Source organism: Xenopus tropicalis, chromosome 5 (assembly GCF_000004195.4).
Source record: "Xenopus tropicalis strain Nigerian chromosome 5, UCB_Xtro_10.0, whole genome shotgun sequence".
NCBI lineage: Eukaryota > Metazoa > Chordata > Amphibia > Anura > Pipidae > Xenopus > Xenopus tropicalis.
Genome location: NC_030681.2, coordinates 112,918,910 through 112,940,783, shown reverse-complemented (window position 1 = coordinate 112,940,783; position 21,874 = coordinate 112,918,910). Strand labels below are relative to the sequence as shown.

General features: G+C 38.7%; 1 protein-coding gene across 4 annotated transcripts in view; it reads right to left on the bottom strand.

Moving 5' to 3' along the window:
* wdr49 (WD repeat domain 49) overlaps positions 1-15,131 on the bottom strand; it is a 43,200-nt gene extending 28,069 nt beyond the window's left edge. Inside the window, exons 1-8 of one of the 4 annotated variants that reach the window (XR_004222630.1) lie at positions 14,976-15,131; positions 14,591-14,778; positions 11,953-12,393; positions 7,005-7,181; positions 6,707-6,881; positions 5,891-6,058; positions 2,193-2,341; positions 1,712-1,945 (exon numbers count right to left, since the gene is read on the bottom strand). Coding sequence is in view for 3 of the 4 variants with exons in the window: in XM_012963039.3 (XP_012818493.1) it covers positions 1,712-1,945; positions 2,193-2,341; positions 5,891-6,058; positions 6,707-6,881; positions 7,005-7,181; positions 11,953-12,393; positions 14,591-14,749 (1,503 nt within the window). In the remaining variant the exon portion in view is untranslated. Of the gene's footprint in view, positions 1-1,711; positions 1,946-2,192; positions 2,342-5,890; positions 6,059-6,706; positions 6,882-7,004; positions 7,182-11,952; positions 12,394-14,590; positions 14,930-14,975 lie in introns of those variants that run through there. The other 3 variants (XM_012963039.3, XM_012963038.3, NM_001272027.1) reach the window with 3 other exon arrangements.
* Between the last annotated feature and the right edge of the window lie 6,743 nt (positions 15,132-21,874).

Genomic DNA, 21,874 nt, shown 5'->3' with positions numbered 1-21,874 from the left:
AAGCATCCTTTAGTGATGCCAGGGTAACAGGGACCCTCTGAATGAGGTATCAGTTAGACAACCATCATAGCAATTTAGTCAGGTAATCTAATCAAGAGCAGTTTTGTGCTTCACCAAGGAGAAGAAGTGGGGTTAGTAGTCACCCAAATAGGACTTCAGTGTGGTAGAGTACAATCCCTTTGAATACCGCTGTATATATGGTATGTTTGGTGCCTGATATATTGTCTTGCTGAATGAATTGCCTCCACCATTCAGGTAAAAAGATCTAGACACCTGCACTTGACAAGATTTTTTTCCTATTAAAGGACAAGGAAAATCTAATTCTCTAATATACAGTAACAAATCCCTGAAGGAATCAGCCTCTTAACCTGCACTTTTGAAAATTCCATATAATGATAATGTGGCGGAACAAATCAGAGCTTGTAGATCAACTGAAATAAAAGCCAGCGTGCATTTCAAGCCCTAATTACTGGTACCAGGAAACTCGCTGTGCCCCCCTCCCCCCATTCCAGAGAATAGTAAATAACTCTAGGTGGGCAGTCACACCCCCACAAATACCAATGATCAAAATATTGTTTGTGTCTTAAAAAACACACAGAGCTACTAGTAGCAGCTACTTGTCCTGACTACTAAAATAGATAATGCTGATCATTTTGGGCACACGGGGAGAGTAGTCGCCCCACAACAAATCTTCGTTACCGCAGGTGACTAATCTCCCCACAATGCCGTCCCACCAGCAAGAATGTAAATTGCCAGTGGGATGGCATACACGTTGCTACGATTTCCCGAAGTCGCCCGAAGTTGCCATTTAAGGAAAGTTTGGGCGACTTCGAGAAATCTCAATGACGCGTATGCCATCCCACCGGCAATTTACTTTCTTTTCAGTGGGATGGCATTGCAGCGAGATTAGTCGCCCGCGGTACCGAAGATTTTCGCAGGGTGACTAATCTCCCCATGTGCCACTGCTCTTACTGATAATTGTCTCTATCTGTGTTTTAGCTGAGGCAATTCTCAGTATTGTCTATGGCAGGGGTTTTTCTGCCGTTTAGTAGCTGTGACAAGTAGCTGTTACTATTAGCTTTGTGTGTCTTCACCCTAACTTACCGCCATTTGTCAATAGCTGATGTGTTATTCTTTGTACCATTTGAATATAAAAATCCAGACTTAAATTCATTTTCCCAAGATACAAGATTATAGAAAAACATACTGAACGAAACTGAGTTGGGCTAAATGACTCAAATGTGATTTTTTTCTCCCTTAAGAAACTCACCTTTCTTGTCAAGGTTATTTTATCATCTTCTGCAAGATGAGCCCTGAACTATATTACTATTAATCCCTATTTCCTTTTAGAAGGAGCTAAATGAGATTTTACTCAGCAGTTATCCATCAAACATGGTTTGTATTGCAGTATATAGTGAAACAGAAGCTTTTCCAAGTGTAGAAATCTAGCAGTTCTGAACATGAGATTCAAACACTTGTTTGCAGTATATATATATAATGGTCTTAGGAGGAGACCGAAACGTTGGCCTGTTTTAACAGCATGTTTAAATAAAAGTAACGTTTTAATTTTTAAAAAATATCCTGGTGTGCACCAAATTCTTGGACTTATATATATATATATATATATACACACACACATACATGAGTCATACTGAGCCATGCCTTACTAACCAACAGACAAGTATATAAGCTGCCTGGAGAAAATGGTTACCTGTTTAAAGGTACTGTTGTAAAGCACGCAGGTTATTGGCTTTTCATGGCTTGTGATTTTGCTGCCAGATTCCTTCTTCATTTCCAGAAGCTTCAGTTGATTGTTGAATGAAACAAACAGGCGGCCATGAGGTTCACAGAAATAAAGGGTGAAATGGAACTCAAGAGATTTTGGGAAAATCCCAGCAACACGCTGAATGCACACTTGGTGGTGAACGTCCCATATTCTTAGGACCTGTAAGGAAACAATAACTAATTAGTAAGCTGTAAATCTCTAATGTAATACGGGGGGGGGGGGGGGGGGGGGGGCATCCTGTATCGCTCAGGTTTATTATTCATTAGACCTTACACTTCTGAAACATTTGGAAGTACAGCAGAAAACAGAGGCATTGCTCCTACTCTTGCTACTTGCTACTCTTGCTACAATAACCCCTATACTACACTGCTAGAGAGAGAGTTCCAAAGATTTTAGAAGAACTCACCTTATCTTTTGAAAAACTGAAAAGCTGCTTTCGACCAGTGAAGAACTGAACTGTAATCACACTGGCCATATTGCCCTGTAGAATTCCAGTGGGTTTGGATATAACATATGGATTCCAGAGACATATCTTGTTGTCAATGCCAGCAGTAGCTGCCACAAATATTGAAGTGGTTATTACAGTATTTTAATTATACATGCATTTACATGAGGATTTTTTTTATGAATCTTACCAATATTATTCACATTGTTTATGCATTTAAATATGCTTTCAAGTCAGGTGAAATCAGAAAGCTTGTGAATAATTTCTTTTTTTACAAATTGTCCTTAAATCGTAAAATTAAACCTCTAAATTTGAATGTAAAATTGAAGAGAGTTCTATTCTGGGCACTTTTGAAATTTACATTCACAATGTTTTTTAGAATTCAAAGATATTAACGGAAATATATACAGTGGTGTGAAAAACTATTTGCCCCCTTCCTGATTTCTTATTTTTTTGCATGTTTGTCACACAAAATGTTTCTGATCATCAAACACATTTAACTATTAGTCAAAGATAACACAAGTAAACACAAAATGCAGTTTTTAAATGAGGGTTTTTATTATTTAGGGAGAAAAAAAATCCAAACCTACATGGCCCTGTGGGAAAAAGTAATTGCCCCCTGAACCTAATAACTGGTTGGGCCACCCTTAGCAGCAATAACTGCAATCAAGCGTTTGCGATAACTTGCAACGAGTCTTTTACAGCGCTCTGGAGGAATTTTGGCCCACTCATCTTTGCAGAATTGTTGTAATTCAGCTTTATTTGAGGGTTTTCTAGCATGAACCGCCTTTTTAAGGTCATGCCACAACATCTCAATAGGATTCAGGTCAGGACTTTGACTAGGCCACTCCAAAGTCTTCATTTTGTTTTTCTTCAGCCATTCAGAGGTGGATTTGCTGGTGTGTTTTGGGTCATTGTCCTGCTGCAGCACCCAAGATCGCTTCAGCTTGAGTTGACGAACAGATGGCCGGACATTCTCCTTTTAGATTTTTTGGTAGACAGTAGAATTCATGGTTCCATCTATCACAGCAAGCCTTCCAGGTCCTGAAGCAGCAAAACAACCCCAGACCATCACACTACCACCACCATATTTTACTGTTGGTATGATGTTCTTTTTCTGAAATGCTGTGTTACTTTTACGCCAGATGTAACGGGACACGCACCTTCCAAAAAGTTCAACTTTTGTCTCGTCGGTCCACAAGGTATTTTCTCAAAAGTCTTGGCAATCATTGAGATGTTTTTTAGCAAAATTGAGACGAGCCATAATGTTCTTTTTGCTTAAAAGTGGTTTGCGCCTTGGAAATCTGCCATGCAGGCCGTTTTTGCCCAGTCTCTTTCTTATGGTGGAGTCGTGAACACTGACCTTAATTGAGGCAAGTGAGGCCTGCAGTTCTTTAGATGTTGTCCTGGGGTCTTTTGTGGCCTCTCGGATGAGTTGTCTCTGCGCTCTTGGGGTAATTTTGGTCGGCCGGCCACTCCTGGGAAGGTTCACCACTGTTCCATTTTTTTGCCATTTGTGGATAACGGCTCTCACTGTGGTTCGCTGGAGTCCCAAAGCTTTAGAAATGGCTTTATAACCTTTACCAGACTGATAGATCTCAATTACTTTTGTTCTCATTTGTTCCTGAATTTCTTTGGATCTTGGCATGATGTCTAGCTTTTGAGGTGCTTTTGGTCTACTTCTCTGTGTCAGGTAGCTCCTATTTAATTGATTTCTTGATTGAAACAGGTGTGGCAGTAATCAGGCCTGGGGGTGACTACAGAAATTTATATTGAAATTGAAAATTGAAATTGATAAACCACAGTTAAGTTATTTTTTAACAAGGGGGGCAATCACTTTTTCACACAGGGCCATGTAGATTTGGAGTTTTTTTTCTCCCTTAATAACGTAAACCTTCATTTAAAAACTGCATTTTGTGTTCAATTATGTTATCTTTGACTAATAGTTAACGGTTTTTGATGAGCAGAAACATTTAAGTGTGACAAACATGTAAAAGAATAAGAAATCAGGAAGGGGGCAAATAGTTTTTCACACCACTGTATAAGAAAAAATAAGGCTGATCAGGAAAGATTACTAAAGTTATTGGCGGTTTCTGATGTTTTCCCTAAACAGAGGAATATCAGGCCAGCCCTCCTCTTTCTTTCTTCTAAATCAGGGATCCCCAACCTTTAATACCCATGAGCCACATTTAAGTTTAAAAAACGTTGGGGAGCAACACAAGCATGAAAAAAGGTTCCTGGAGGTGATAGTAAGAGCTATAATTGGCTACTCTATAGCCCCTATGTGGACAGGCAGCCTACAGAAGGCTCTGTTTGGCATTATACTTGGTTTTTATGCAACCAAAAACTGCCTCCTTATCAGAAATTCAAAAATGAGCACCTACTTTGAGGCCATGGGGAGCAACATCCAAGGGGTTGGGGAGCAACATGTTGCTCATGAGCCACTGGTTGGGGATCACTGTTCTAAATAGTTCCTTAACTGGGTCACGGTCAGAAACAGACCAGCAGGAGGCACTGTTGTAACAAAATTTATTCATATTTAAAGGACATATTTGCCTTAATATCTTGGAATATTGAAAAACAAATAATGAATGTAAACTGCTAAAGTCATTGCAATAGCACGCTCATCAATTTTACCTTCACGTATTTAAAGGGTTTGCTTATCTTTCAAACCACTAATTTGTTTAACTTTGCTGCTTGTCACCAATGGCTTTATACATAAATATTTTTAAACGGCCATTAAGTTAACCCAAAGGCCTGTTTTGTTCACTAGATTACACACTTGTAAGAAATAAAGGTAAATAACGTCTGCCTAAGGACAAGAAAGCATTGTGATGGCAAGTTTGGAGCCATTGTGCATAGAAACAATGTAACTACAGGAACCTGCTCTTTGCCCACACTGCTCACACTCTGTTTATGATGGACCTTTCTAGTATATCTAAGTAGTTAGGTTTATTATACTTACCCTAAACATTAGCTCAATGAAGAGAACAAAATCTGTTTTGCCTTTAAAGTAATTTTTTCTCTTGTTATATATGCCAATAACACAGAGGAATGTTCAAGTTTAATATTTCCTCTTGGAGTCATTTTAGGAAATAGGTGTTTAGTCTCAAGTATAATGAACCAGAATAAAGTTTTTCTTATTTATTATTCTAACAGCAGAAAACAAGACTCATGTAGCACACTATTACAGTCATCTCTAACTAACTTTTTTCTTCTTTAAACATAACTTTAAAGTTTTAATGGTTTCACTGAAGCCAAACATTGATCTTTATCAGTGATCCCCAACCATTGGCTCGCGAGCAACATGTTGCTCACCACCCCCTTTAATGATGCTCCCAGAACCCTCAAAAGCCCATTTTTAAATTTCTGGCTTAGAGACAAGTTTTGAAAGCAGTTTTATTCCAAGTAGAGCCTCTTGCATGCTAACTGTCTACCAAATAGCCAATCACAGCCGTTATTTGTCACCCCTAATAAACGCTCTTCATATTTGTGTGCCACACTTTACATCTGAGTGTGACTCATGAGTAAAAAAGTTTGATCCCTGATCTATATTGCTCTTAATATCCCCTTGTCCATGTTACATTTAATACTTAGTTCCAGCATATAACATACCCCCTTTAATGTCAACTGACTTAAACAATTTTTCCAATACATACCAATCATATTGAGTCCTGCATGGTAGTCAAAGCCATTGATTCCCTTAGCGATGTTCAGAGATGTTGCCCTCAAATGAGTTTTGCCTTTCTCTCTCCAGGCCAATATCACGGTGTTATTGTCACTTGTAGTACAAGACAGAAAAGCTTCTAAATGAGAGCTGTAAGTAACTGACGAAAGGAAAGGAAATATTCTCATTAGTTCAGTGTACGTTACTACTTGAAGGTTCATGATTGGGCATAGCTTTGAGGAAGAATAAATGTCAAGCTAAACTAAGAATGATCTTTATTACCTTGGCAGATTGAAAATGCTACAGGAGTAAAGCCGTTATATTAAGGTCAATTAAGAAACTGCCATTTTTCTAATCAAACCTTTTCTACTGAAGCAAAACATTTCTGAAGCTATCTATAAAATCTGAAATCACATTTGGTAACTTTATTACACAATAATACATAGAAAATGCCTTGGCTAAATGTGCTAGAAATAGGTCCATCAATCAGGAGGTTTTAGGTCAAACGAGACAGGGGATTACAGGTACAGCTTTCTCTGCAATTATATTACAATATTTCTGTAATGATAAAAGTGAAATATTGGTAAGTTCTAAAAAGAAAAATGTTACTGCGCCGAGTGAAGCAAAACCGTACCGTGTTTTTAAGACTTATCCATTAACCTTTCTACAGCAAGATAGGATATGGAATTGTTGAAGAAGGAATAAAATATTACAGAGGGCTGTTCTTATACAAAGAAAAAGGACCTTACATAACTAAAATGGATGCTAAATGAATCTAGGATATGGAAATGTTCCACGTGCACAATACCTTGGCGTACCCAGTTGTTTCCATGGAGTTTGTGCTTTGCAATGAAACAGGATTTGTGGTAACCAGAAATCAACTCATTCCAGGTAATGTAAAGAGTGGTTTGCTGGTCCTCTGTAGAATTAGCAGGCCTTTCAAACAAGGAGATCATCGCTGTTGTAAAACAGACGGCCTGGACCTAGTTAGCCAACAAACAACCTTAACATTTTAGCAGAACAAACATTATGGCTTTATTGCTATGCAAAAATACTCAAGGTAATTCAGGTTTTTATAAAATCTTCCAGTTTTCCAGCCTGTTTACCTGTCCATTGACATCCCCAAAGGTAAGAACTGCATCATTGCCATCATCAGGGTTATACCAGTAATCCATGCATATTGGAGTCCCTGGCAAGCCATGAAGCTTGTACTGACAAAATAAATCTTGCTTTGAGTTGAGGTCATAAAAGCAAATTTCTTTACTGGTAAATGAGACAGCAATCTGCATTGGAAAGAAATGTAGTGTGTTTAGAACAATCAATTTCTGCATTTCATTTTTCTTTATATAAATGAATGACTCCTTGTTATTATCCATAGAAAGCTTCTCTTTGCAGCACTCACAATGGCACAGAAAAGAAGACAGAATATAGAATACAGAAAAGTGTCTTTTAATGAAAAAGAAAAATATACAGTAAGGTAATGTGTGGAAAGCTGACAAGATAACCATTTTTGGGGGATGCTAACTAATACACAAAGCACACATACAGCATCATAAATGTTCATGGAGGAGCCAAATAAGGGCTAAGATTGGCTATTAGGGAGCCTCTATGCACACTATCAGCTTACAGGGGGCTTTATTTGGTAGTAAATCTTGTTTTTATTCAACCAAAACTTGCCCCAAGTCAGGAATTCAAAAATATCATATTTGGGGGCACTAAGAGCAACATCCAAGGGGTTGGTGAGCAACATGTTGTTCCTGAGCTACTGGTTGGGGATCACTGGCCTACAGTATGTACAAGCTAGCCTCTTTAAAGGGATTCTCTCGTGATTTTTATGATGTAATTTATATTTCTAAAGAACTGCTTTCAGGTAACCTAGTGTTTCTCCTACTCCCATGTACTGTAACTAGAAGAGTCCCAAGATGGACTTGGATTTCTTTTTTTTGAGTGCTGTTATCATATCTACCACTTTTAGTAATACAGGTGTCAGGGAGCTGCTATCTTGCCACCTCCATATTGTCCTGATGCTCAGCTGCTGGGGGGATAGGGAGGGGGTGATATCACTCCAACTTGCAACGCAGCAGAAAAGTGTAACTGAAGTTTATCAGAGCACAAGTCACATGGCTGTGGCACCCTGGGAAATGAAGAATATGGCTAGCCTCATGTGAACTTTCTGAAATACCCTGGGCTGAGCTAGTTTCAATTCTATGCAAATAAATATTGCCTTGCCAACTTTTCAGGGATACAAATCTTCAATGCATGCAGTAATGTAGAGCTTTCCAATCAAGCCATACTTTATTCCCAAACTCCCATTCAGAAGTGTGAGCTTAGCCACAAAGATCTATTAAAATATTTAAGTCAAATATCTTTTTTAACAGTTTAAAAACAGTGCACATTCCTAACAGTGATCATTTTGTAACGCTTACATTATGTATCAATTGCCATCACACAAACACGCTGTTCTGCCTCTATGATTGCCGTCACTAGCATTAATTATGATACACATACCCAAGGGAGAGAAACTGCAGCAAAAATTCCAATGCAGACAAAGTGCAAGTATGCTTGAATGTTATGTTAACACAATATAATATATATTCTGTATAATATATAGTTTTGGTTCTTCTACAAAGCCACAGTAACTGGACAGTTATGTCATAGGTTAACAGTCATAACTCTGTTAGAAGCTTGTGTGTAGCCTATCAGTCTTCTTTGCCCAATTCTCAAAATTTAAATGGTAAGATAAGCAAATTGCATACTGTGTAACATTAACATATGTGGAGACTCACCCCCCTTCCTATGCTGTCACTATTTTTGTGCAAATACTGTGTCTGGTACTTCTGTATCACCCCCTGATTTATAGCTCAGTAATTGTCTTCTATATCACTACTGCCATTCTATACGGGCCTCTCATATGTTTCCAACCATCTGTCTAAGGAGACCAAGGACAGAGTGCAGCTTGGCGTGCAGATGTTCAGTTTTATCAGGACTGAAATACATGCCATTGCACCGCATAGCACTGGTTATATGTGTATTGCATGAGACTCAAAGATGGCTGCAAGGAACAATGGGGGTGTCCTTGGCTCCAGTGTCTGACATCTGATTTCTGTTTTGCTGTCAGTTTGGTAAAATTACTGCTGCTTGACTATACTTTGGTCTAATGAAAGATGTACTGTAGAAGCAGTTTATACTGTAAGTCTTTAGCACAAGAAGACTGTATGATGTAACTAACACACAGCTCAGTACAATGATACTACAGAAAACACTTTAGGAGGTTGTTAAACAAGATAAGGGCAATTGGAATTGGAGGAAAACTGTTTAAAAACTATAGAGCAGTACATTTCCAGGAACAGATAATGTTCCGGTAGAATGATAGTTGTCAGTGCGCTACTACAACATTCTGCTTTTCATCAACTTGAATTTAAAATGTTTCTGATCACTTTGGTTCTTGAACAGCAAATAATGCAAATCATAGTAAACTATATAAGGTTGTCAGATCAGGACTCGTGCTGTGCCCTGCTGAACATCTACAGTATAGTTTACAGGTAAATTGGAACATTCTTTATGTTTTTGTTAGAACATTCCCAGAACACACGGGGGCAATGTAACCACATCTTCATAAAAGAGGATATTGCATGTCTACAGGGGATGTTCTTATACAGATATTCTGATCTTTATACATATTCAGAAGGAGCCAGCACTACACATTGGAACTGCTTTCAGGTAACCTATTGTTTCTCCTACTCCCATGTAACTGGAGGAGTCCCAAGCCGGACTTGGATTTCTTATTATTGAGTGCTGTTATCATATCTACCACTTTTAGTAATACGGGTGTCAGGAATCTGCTATCTTGCCACCTTGCCATTGTTCTGCTGCTCAGCTGCTGGGGGGAAAGGGAGAGGGTGATATCAGTCCAACTTGCAGCGCAGCAGTAAAGTAATGTAACCACCTCTTCATAAAAGAGGATATTGCATACCTTATCCATGAGTTAAAAAATGAGTTGTATTGGAAGACTTGTTAATAGGTTTCTTTCACCTTAGAAACATATAATGTCTACAGGGGGATATTCTTATACAGACATTCTGATCTTTATACATATTCGGTGTATAAGTATTCAGTGAATCATAATTTAAGTTTTTTTTGCAAATTCGAATTATATTACAAAAACTTGAATGTCTGGTATTTATTAAGTGCAAAAAAACCCGAAAACTCAGATGTAACAATTTCAGTGGGAGTTGTCCTAAGCAAAGCCATATTTTTATGGTTGTCAAGCCATATTTGTAGACTAAAATTTTTGAGTTTTTTGAGTTTGTATACTTGAAAAATTTGAGGTATCTGCATTTTTCAATTTTGAAAGCCAAACTCGAATTTACAAACTCAAAAATTGATAAAGAAGCCCATTCATTTTTATATGGGGTAGAATTATTATTATTTCTCCAAGGAAAGGTAAGTGTAGGTTAACATGAGGATTACCATTGTGTTGGGTTGGAGAGTGCTCGCTCTTGTGACCAGTGGATGTAAGTATAACTATAATGAAAAGGTTTGTTAAAAGGCAGAAGTGCAAAGCATAGTGGGAAAGATGGCCCATTTAAACAATTTTTGTCATTTCCAGGAATTATGTTTATAATTTCTGCTCTATTTGTTAATTTGTTGTGAGTCATCCTTTGTATTAGAAATGGAAGGTTGTTTGGTATCCTCATTATGTTAGTGATTTGAGTGAGTTAACTGGGCTTTTTGCTCTCTGGAGATAGCACAAAGGGTAGATCAACAACAGCGTAGTGAAGGAGTAAACTTTTTTTGGAGGGATTAAAAAACTAGTTTGGTGTCTGACTTTGAGCTATTAATAATAAATACTAACATTTTAGTGTACTTGGCCAATGATTCACATTCTGTTTTCAAAAACATATTTGTTATAGCTGACAATGTTAAATGGCCAATGGCCAAACATATGGAAGGTATGATGCGCAGTACAAACTATGAAAACATCCAACAACATGGCTCCTCTTTCTTCCAGAGTGAAGACAAGTAGAAATGTTGGCATATTAGTTAATAGGAATGAATATTCCCATTTTAGGAATCAGTGTAGTGCCCTCCATAATATTTGTGATTATCGTGTAGAATTGCTGCACTAGTGTTGCCTTAATGTGCCATTAACATCCAGAATATACTAATAAATTCATATATATGAATAAGGAAGTCTTATTCAGATTCAGATTTATACCTGTCTGATTGAGAAGAGAAACAACAATACTGGGTACATTAATGGGCTTATTTATCAAGTTTGTGAATTCAAGTTTGTTTTTCTAAGTCGCATAAACTTGCATATTGAATGCTCGCTTATTTATTAATAAGGAAAACTCATTTTAGATGGCAAATTTTAACATTTGAGTTTTAGGGGGTTTTTTTGCACTAAATAAATACCAGACAAGTTCAAGTTTTTGAACCATAATTCGAATTCAAGTGTTTTTAGCGCACAAAAACTTAAATTGTGGAAAAACATCATAAATCTCTCCCTAAGAGTCCTTGGTTAGATTACCATTAAACCCAGTAGTTTATATAATATGCAAATGATCTGAGGAATAAGAAAAGATATTGAAAGAAGTAATATATGAAAAATACACGTATAACAATACTTTTTAAGGCCATAGACATAGGGTTTAATTCGGGTGAACCGCTATTCCCATTCCATTAAACCAAATGCTTCAGAAGAATACCATAATTCTTGTTATTCCAGAACTTTATACTGTTTTTTAACACTTCAAATAGAATACTTAAATTATTTTTACACAGCAAAGAAGAGCCTTCCCACCTTCCACTGGTTCCATATAATAATAAACCATTTATGTGTTGTTTTGTGATTTTTCATGCTCGCCTTCCTGGCCTTTCCATGTTGATTGGCCATTAAGTTACTTGATATTTTCCCACATCGCAACGGTGCCAGCATGTGGAGTGTTTAACAATATTTCAGATACCTTAACAAATGGAATAAATAAACAGAAAAAGAAAGCGGCTGGTCTTCTTCTTTATTGACTTATGTATGATATGACTTATATTTACCTTGTTTACATTGGCCAGGAACACCAAACTTGTTGCCCATAAATCTTTTAACTTCACTGTATCCGTGCAGATCTGTAGGCTTCTTTGTAATTTTAAATTTTCTCCCCAGACTCCGAGTAATCCATCTTTGCTTAAAGTTACGTAACGACCCAAACCTTTCAAGTAAACAATTTTTTGGATGTTTTCCGTGTGAATTAATGGGAAGCTGCGGATATCCTTCCATTGGGGGATTACTGATGATTTCACTCGTTCGTCTTTCTCATTAAGCTCAAGCAGCATAAAGGATGTTAATTTGTCCCAGTCAATGAAACCCTCACGACTCACATCTATCTTATCAAATAATTCCCCATATTCTTCTTTGATGCCATGCCCCACAGCTGCGTATGTTCTCTCCATGAATTCTTCTCTGCTCATACATTCTGATTGATTTAACTCTGGAGACTAGAAGAAGAGAAAAACATGACCCTAGTATGGTGCTGGAATTGCTCAATTTGACACATGCGTCTACAAACTTGTAATAAAGCAGTAAGAGCTGAAAGAGTATGCCTTGAATGCCATACTGTAGGCTCTAGAGCCTTTAGAATGCTCGATTGTGCAGGTAGACACAAATGATATAAAAAAAAAAGAGAACACCAGAAGGCAAGGAAAATGGATTGCAGGTTTTTATATCCTCTGATAGCTGTGAGTCTCTGTAGACTTGAAGAAAAGAAAAGAACGTTGGTATGGTGCTGGAATTGCCCAGTTTAATGCTTTCTTATTGGGTCTACCACATGACATGTCAACAATAACCCAATAATAATGCTATATTGCAACATGTAATATTGCTAGCATGTATTTTTTTTTTAGGATACATTTACTGGCAAAATATCTTGTGGGTATCTTGGGTCTATGGAATAACACTTACTAATCTAGTAAAAGAACAAAAGACAGCAATCTAGCGATCCTATACAGTATGTCCAGGTCGAATGAAAGGAAATCACTTACCTTATTCATATTCAAGGGCTGCATGCTATTTAACATGAAATACTTGAAATGATATATTTTAAACTTTTAAACAAATATGGGATAAGCAGTGCAGAAATCATGTTCATTCTACATCAGTATTTACTGCAGGTCTGATTATGGTGTAAGGTGTATATATACTGCACATTGCCTTTAGCCAGTGCCCAGCTGTCTCACCCTAATGTCTAACAGAACACTACTAATAATATGCATTTATCTAATAAAACACCATTTATTTATCTACTTTCTTAATATAACTATTAGATCAGGCACTAGTACAGGTATAGGATCTGCTATCCAGAAACCTGTTATCCAGAAAGCTCCAAATTATGAAGATACTGCCATAGACATACAGACATAGAGTCTGTAGTGGGGAAAGATGCTGCCCTTGCAGAAGCTGCAAGGGCAGACAAGGTTTTGAGCTGTATTAAAGAGGGGTATAGATTCGCAAAAGAGAGGGTCATTCTTCCCCTTTACAGAGGGCTGGTAAGACCCCATCTAGAATATGCTGTTCAGTTTTGGTCTCCAGTGCTCAAACGGGACATTATTGAATTAGAGAGGGTCCAGAGAAGGGCAACTAAGCTGGTAAAGGGTATGGAAAGCCTCAGTTATGAAGAAAGACTGGCCAAGTTGGGTCTGTTTACACTGGAGAAAAGGCGCTTAAGGGGTGATATGAGAACTATGTATACATATATATAAGGGATGAAATAATATTCTCTCTAATGTTTTATTTATCAGTAGGTACTTTCAGCAGACACGAGGGCACCTACTCTGATTAGAAAAAGGGAGGTTCCGTCTAAAATGTTTTTTACAGTGAGAGTTGTGAAGTTGTGGAAATCAGTTGTATTGGCTGATACATTAGGATACAAGAAGGGTTTGGATGGCAGTTTAGCAAGTGAGGAAATACAAGGTTATTGAAAATAGCTCTTAGTACAAGTTGATCAAGGGACTGGTTCAAGGCAGGGTTTATATAGACATAAAAGGTTAAACATGATGGATGAATGTCTTTTTTCAGCCTAACCTATTATGTTACTGCTGCCAGAATTCTCCTCCTCTCATCTATGGGGGTTCCTATAAAATGGCTTCCCATAAAAACAAGAATAACTACAAACTCTGTCACAACCTTTAAAGCCCCTCTTTCCTCTGCACCTCCCTAAATCTTTTCTCTTGTGTATCCATACGTTCCTTCCCGCCTCTACCCTTGCTGCCCCTTATACTTGGAATGCTATCCCTAAATTGCTCCAGAGAGAATCCTCCCTTCTCTTCAGAACTAAACTTAAAAAATACCTCTTGGAGCACTTGCACATCACCTGAACTGAGAAATTGCACTTTCTGTGTCACCCACTGTAACCTGCAGCTTTAAATACCCTCCTATCGTGTCTGTAAGTTATTCACCAACTTAGATTGTGAGCTTCATGCGGCAGGGACCTCATTTCTCTTGTTTCTTTATGTAACTGTACTTTATATTTATTTGTTTTATATATTTGTTTGTTTTATTAATTTTGTATTAATTATTGTTATGTTGTACAGCACTATGTACATAAGTAGTGCTATATACCCACTAAACTAAATGTACAAGACCATTATGTATAAAAAAAAAGAGAGGAAATAATAATTTGTAATTTTTTTAACCTACCTGAAATAGTCTCTGAATCTGACCAAAATCCTTTATGCTTAGTCTGTTTTCAATGGATTCAGTGACATGTCTTGCCCCTTCAGATCCATCTTCCATATCCCTGGTAGCAGTAAGGGCACTGGGCTCCCTCCTGTCTGGCACAGTTCTCTGGTTGCTCATTGCATCCTTCTAAGCAATTTCCCTGTTAACTGGAAGTTAGAACCATGCCAAAGATGGGTTATAGCAAGAATGTGCCTGGTAGGTACTGGGTGCGAAATGAAAAAAATGAAACACTGGAAAGAAACTGAAAGAAGTCTAAAATACTCTAAAAATACTAGTTTGTGTGTAAAAATGTCAGCTCTTAGAGCCAAGTGGCAATAATGTCATGTACATATTTTATGCTTACCCTTAAAAAGGTTGGCAATTCATTTAACTGCTCATACGGTTTGATGTAGCTATGCCATTCTTGCTGTGCCAGTCAGCAGCAGTGGATACAAAGAGCTAATTCCAACCTTTGCTTTCGAACTGGCAATGCCTGGTCTCCTGGCAACACCACACAAAGCTGGTCAACAAAACAGCATTTGTCCTACACCTACAGCCAATTGTTTGCAGAGGAGTGTTGTTGTGCATATTAGAAGCAGGAGGAATCTGCATTTGTAAAGTGCAAAGTTGATCAGTGATGATAATGGGGCAGCTTAGTGGAAACGGAAGCATGGATTTAAGTTAGGCATACACAATTCAACGCTCATGTGTTTGCATTTACTATTCCATATTTACACTCAGCTAGTGTGCTATTTCTGTACATACATATCATCCAAAGAGAGGACATTGCACTTATCAACATTTTTGTGGTTTTTAAAACCACAATGAAACTCACTTCCTTTAAAACCATGAATGCCAAGTACTTTATTAAAACAGCCTTTAAAAAATAAAAAAGCACAAATGAAAAAACAAAGAAAAAATGTGAACTGTGACTTTTATGTTTTTTTGTACAAATAAGTGTAAAAAAAACAGAAAACATCTAAAACCAAGAAGAAAAGAATAGCCATTTAAAAAAGGACAGCTGCCAATAACTTTTACATGACCTTGCCAGCTTTTAGATGGCGTATTTTTACTTTAAGATTTGATGCATAATAAATGGCAAACCCCCCCAAATTTTACAGTGAAAAAAAACCATGTGCCGCCATATAGTGTCTTCTGCGTAGCTTAACTCCACTCACAGTCAAAGGAAAATATTCCCATTTTTTCTACTCATTATTTCTGTATATGTTTCTATAGGGCTAATGTAAATGTAGCACTAGACATTCTTATAGTACAGTCTTAGTACAAACAGGGGGCACTGTGGAGCAAGGGTGAAGTTTCTAGACCCTTGTGTGTTTTTGTTTCTCTGTTATAGCTTACTTGTTCATTAAGGGCTGTGGCACACGGGGAGATTAGTCACCATGCGACAAATCCCCCGAAATGCCACCCCACAGACTAAAACTGCCGGTGGGATGGCATACGCGGCACGGCGATTTGCCGAAATCACCGAAGTTGCCTCTCATGGCGCCGCATTTGCCATTCCCACCAGCAATTTACACTTTAGCCAGCGGGATAGCATTTCGGGAGATTAGTCGCCCATGACAAGGGAGATTTGTCACGCAGCGACTAATCTACCCGTGTGCCACAGCCCTTAAAGTTACTTTTTTTGTCTGTTTTGTTGTATCTTCTGCTTATCACAGCCCAGATTTTTGATATCCACAAATGGTTCCTTCTCTATTTAGTCTGCTGTGGGAGCATCAGGTAATGAGACTTGCCCTAGTATATAACATAAGAGCAGTTCCCTACCTGAAAGCAGAGGCAGGCTAGATATTTAATCAAGTCAGTAAAACCTTAGTACAGGTATGGGATCCCTTATGTGGAAACCCGATATCCAGAAAGCTCCGAATTACAGAAAGGCTGTCTCCCATAGACTCCATTTTAATCCCATTAATTTGAGTACCCATAATTTGCAATGCACCAGATTTCTCAACAAAATATTTGGCTGAATACCAAAGCTTTTCCGAACATTTTCATTTTTGAGTTTGGTTTTCTAGATCTATAAAGTCCCATGACTGTAATGGGGGCATTTACTAAAGCATGATTTTTTTAGGGTTGGTGTTATTGTTGCCAAAACCTCAATTTTGTTGTTTAAAAAAAAAAAGTTTTTTTATGTAATTATGCAACAAAACCACAATTCGGAATGCAAAAATACGCCAGCCAAAACCTGTTGAGATCATGTAAAAGTCCGTAGCAGATGTCCCTTTTACAGTTGAAAGATATTACTTTGAATTGTTGTTTTAGACTTTGTCGGAGAGTTTTGATGCTGGCTATTGAGAGACTTTTCCACGTTCTGGTTTTTCCATTTCGATCTTTTGATAAGAGTCTGGTATTCGTGGAAATACTTTTTTGTGTGTTTCAAACAAATATAAATCCCTCCCTAAGTGTTGTGTTGGACAAATTCAAGCCCAAAGCATTCAGCAAAATTTATAACTTAAAATATTCAAGAGTTCATACAAATCCAGAACCAAATCTTGCATCTGGAGTAATTAAACCCTAATGGCGATATTATAAGTAGGGCTTACTTGTAATATCGCCATTAAGGTTTAATTACTTACAAAGGTGTAAAGTTTGAATCAGGCTACTACCAGTTAAAAATGAAAGCAAAAACCTCATTGGCTTTTATGGCATAATTTATCAGCCCCTTTATGTCTACCTCCGGTTTTAAATATAAAAGTATACAGATGGTAAGCCCATAAGATGGGACAGAAGGCAGGACTCATCGAAATCTGCTGCCAGGACTCAACTGTGAAGTTGATTTTGACTTTCTGTTTTATTGTTGTATCATGGAACTAAATTGCAGTGTGGGGAATACACACAGGCTGGAGCTTGAGATGAGAAATCCACATACCTGGGGTGAGGGATGTAACCTGCACAGATACATTTTATAGGTCAGTGCCTCATTGCTCTTCTTGATCAGATCAGTAACAGCCATGGGTGTATGCAACACTATACTTTTACTTGTAAAATGCTGGGGAAGAGAGGCCAAATCCCATCACTGTCTGTATGCCCAGCAAAGCTGGTTTTGGAATTCTGGGACATGAAGTTCCCAACATCTGCAGGCTCGTGATAAGGGCAATGTTAGGGCTTGAGCAATGCAGTGTCTTAACATTATAATGCAGTAACCAAACTCCTTAGCCATGATAGGAAGATTTTATACACAGACAGCTCATGTGTTTGGATTGTGTTTTCCCCATAGAGCATTCAATTCAAAGTATTGGTGATTGTTTTGTGTGTGTGTGTGTATTTTTTTCACACACAAAAGAAACTTAGCCCTTTGTTGCTATTAGCACTAATAATAACAACATGCAGAATTAATGCTGAACATGGACTGTATTTGTATCTTGCCTCCGAAAGGAAAGACTGCCTTTTTGTTCCCTCAGATATTCCCAGTGTATTTAAAACTCCACTTAGAGGGTCGTTACAGTTACACAGACAAATGTAAATGACTTTATTCACAACAATTTGCAGCCTCGCCTGAATAATGCCCTACAGCAGCAAAGCTGTGAACAGATGAACTGCAGGTATGCGTGTAACATAGCAACCGGCTATACCAACTTTAATAACAGGGTTGGGGTTTCACTGAGGGTGGAATTGTTCATAGGTAATGAAGTGGAGTTCTTCCGCCAATTATAACATTACTCTAAATAAGAAAGAAAAGGGACACGGCTGGAGGCTTTAATCTTACTTTGCAGGTACTGCATGAGAGAAAGAAATAGACTTACCCAATGCATGGCGATTAGGAGACAAATGAATACATATGACTTTTCCAGGGTAAGATTTTCATCTGCTTCAAATTTGAAATTTAAATTTTGCCTGCAAAAGTTTGAGGTTCAGCAAAGTGAATAATTCCCAATACATTAAGGGGCATATATTATATTAAGCTATTAAGAATTCGCTGAAAAAAAAAAGCTGTGTAAAAAATGGAGAAGATCGCCGTCTGAACACTAGGGGGCACATTTACTAACCCACGAACGGGCCGAATGCGTCCGATTGCGTTTCTTTCGTAATGATCGGTATTTTGCGATTTTTTCGGAAAATTGACGCAACTTTTTCGTTACTAATACGATTTTTGCGAAAAAACGCGAGTTTTTCGTAGCCATTCCGAAAGTTGCGCAAAAAGTTGCGATTTTTCGTAGCGTTAAAACTTGCGTAAAACTTACCGCGTCTTAATTTTGGCGATTTTTCGCACGATTCACTATAAGCATACTCGCGCTTTTTTACGCGCGGTATTTCAATGCGATAAATAGCGCGGTATTTTCCGCATGCAGGCTATTTATCACATGCGCTAATTGTAACAATCTAGCACTCTGTGCTCTCCCAGGGCAAAATGTCGCCATTTTTATGCTGCATAAAAATGGCGACATTTTGCCCTGGGAGAGCACAGAGTGCTAGAGAGGTGCTGTATAAAAGTTTATTTGCAAAAAAACCCCCAAAAAATTATAAAAATCTAAGTAAGAAAAAAAAAGAAGTGCTAGAGATAATAAAATGGGGGGGGGGGCGCATTTAAGAATATTTAGCCAAATACTTAGGGGTCTGTTTGTTAAAGTGGCTTAAATTAAGTGGGAGATTTTACACACAGAATAAATGGCAAATATGTTATGGGCACTTTATTAAATTGCAATTATTCTGGCAACAAAAAATTGGATTGGCAGTTATCACACTCGCCAGAAAATACGCTACGTACTAATTAGCGCAAGTTTTACTATTCAGCAAAATGGGCTAAAGGTAAAATTGATGCCAGAATATTTGCAAACATTTAACCCATATAGCATATTGATGCTGTTACTGATAAATGTAAGAGTTTAGGGGAAACTACATGAAAGTATAGAATACCATATCAAGGAAGGATAAATAATGACACATTACTCAGTTCAAATGTATAAAACTAAAAACTTTTATTTAAAATAAAAAAGGGGGGGGGGGAACTTAGGGCTTGCTGCCCTTGAGTTCCCTCATGTCCTGCTGCAGCTCGGCCACCTGGGCCTTCAGAGTTTCCAGGTCCTCCTGCATTGACCGAAGTGTGGGGTCAGTCCTCCCAGGTGTTGTTTGGGTCCCCACATCTTCGTTCTGGCCTCGGGGGCCATTGGTCGGGCCTCGGGGGCCGGAGGTCGGGCCTCGGGGGCCATTGGTCGGGCCTCAGGGGCCGGAGGTCGGGCCTCGGGGGCCGCAGGTCGGGCCTCGGGGGCCGGTAGAGGCTGGAGGGCCTGGGGTTGGGCCTGGGGAGGCGCCAGCTGAAGTTCTGTAAAATAATATTGCAAGATGTTATTTTGTGTAATATATTATATATATATACATTCATACACCATCATAAATAACGGGGCCCCTCACAACAACATTTTTTGGGCCCCCTCCTCCCACGCCCCCAATGGCCCCTCCCCCTGTGAACCCTCACATCAATACAAAGGACACAGAGACATTGTTAGCCAGGGCCCCCTAAAACATTTGTGGCCCTTCCCCAAATGACTCATACTATGGGCCGCTCCCTGCTGCTTCCCCCCTGCTTTAAACTTATTTATGCATATGTATTTGAAAATAGATGTGTGTGTATATATATATATATATATATATATATATACACAATAGGAAGTGCTGGGAAGCTGCACACCATAAGGAACAATAATACCTGGGTGCCTGTGGCAAAACAAAATCTAGACAGGCATGGGGTGACAGCACACACAGGATTTTCACAAGGATTTCACAAGGATTTTCACAAAGATGTGAAATAATATTCAGAGGTTTATTGTGAGCAACGTTTCAGTTCCTCACTGGCATTATGGTTGGACGTGATGGATGTATGTCTTTTTTCAACCCAACTTACTATGTTACTATGTTACTTTCATCATCCCTGACATTTCTTACATTTGTACCTTTAGTTCAAATTACTTGCTAAATCTTTTACTGAACGTATACTGTAAAAGCATAATAAAGTACAATAATTACCTTCCACAATTTCAGCGACCAGTTCTGGGCTCCTGCGCTTAAGGTCGGACCACAGCCGCCGGAGCTGGTGGGGGCCCACATCAAGGGCAAACCTGGCGAGCAAACCTTGTCTTAGCTCAGCCAGGATTGCCCTCTTCCTCTCGTGGACCCCTAAGTCCCCCGGAGGTGGGTGGTCATATCCTGCACGCAGGAGCACGCTGATAATATAGCGCCTCTCCCCTGGTAGCAAGTCAGAAACCCCAGGCATCTCCTCTCAGTTTGGCTCAATGACACAAAATGGCCCCAAGTCGCACATGTCACGAGATTACAAAATCGCCACAAAATGTCCGCAATTCGCGAGATTACAAAATCGCGAAAAAAAAATATTGCCAAAATATACATAGTAATGTATTTTGCGCAAAAAAAATATTCGCCGCTACAGTACAGTATATTTTGGCGACAACATATTCACCGCTATAGTACTGTATATTAGTAGCGAAATTCCATACATGCCAAGACTTTAGTAAAATTGAGTAAAAAGACACATACTGTATATACTCGAGTATAAGCTTAGTTTTTCAGCACCCAAAATGTGCTGAAAAAGTTGCCCTCGGCTTATACTCGAGTCGGGTGCCATGGGTCATGGCTGCCCGCAACCAGACCCTCCAGTGCCCTGGCCCGCTCCCAAATTCATCTTCATTTACCATCCTCACCTGTCCCATTCTGCACTAGACATTGCACTTTATATTCTATATAAACTATTTATAGTTTTAAAGGATTTTACCTCTTTGTGTTTTAGCTTGGTTGCTGTTTCAGCTAAGGGGGTAGTACTCTTAAGGTATCATTGTTGATATCATCTTGTTTTTGTTGACCCTATTCTCCACTAGAGCTAGTTTACTGTTTTTCTTAAAAACATATACCCCACTGATGCCTCATTTAATATAATTTCATTGGAATTTATTTTGATTATTGAAACTTAGCAGTAGCTGCTGCCAGGTTCACCTCACAGGCAGGATAGGGCAGGCAGAGTATGGCATACACAGGCAGCACTCTGCCTCCCTTATGCTGTCTGTGTGTGCCATACTCTGCCTGCCCTATCCTGCCTGTGTGTGCCATACTATGCCTGCCCTATACTGCCTATGTGCCATACTTTGCCTACCCTATGCTGTCTGTGTGTGCCATACACACAGGCAGCATAGTCCAGGCACTACATACAATGTCTCAGGTGTGAACAGGGGAACAATGTGGATGATTACAGCCTGAGCCTGAAGTGTGAACACTGCAGGGGGTGAACAATGCAGAAAC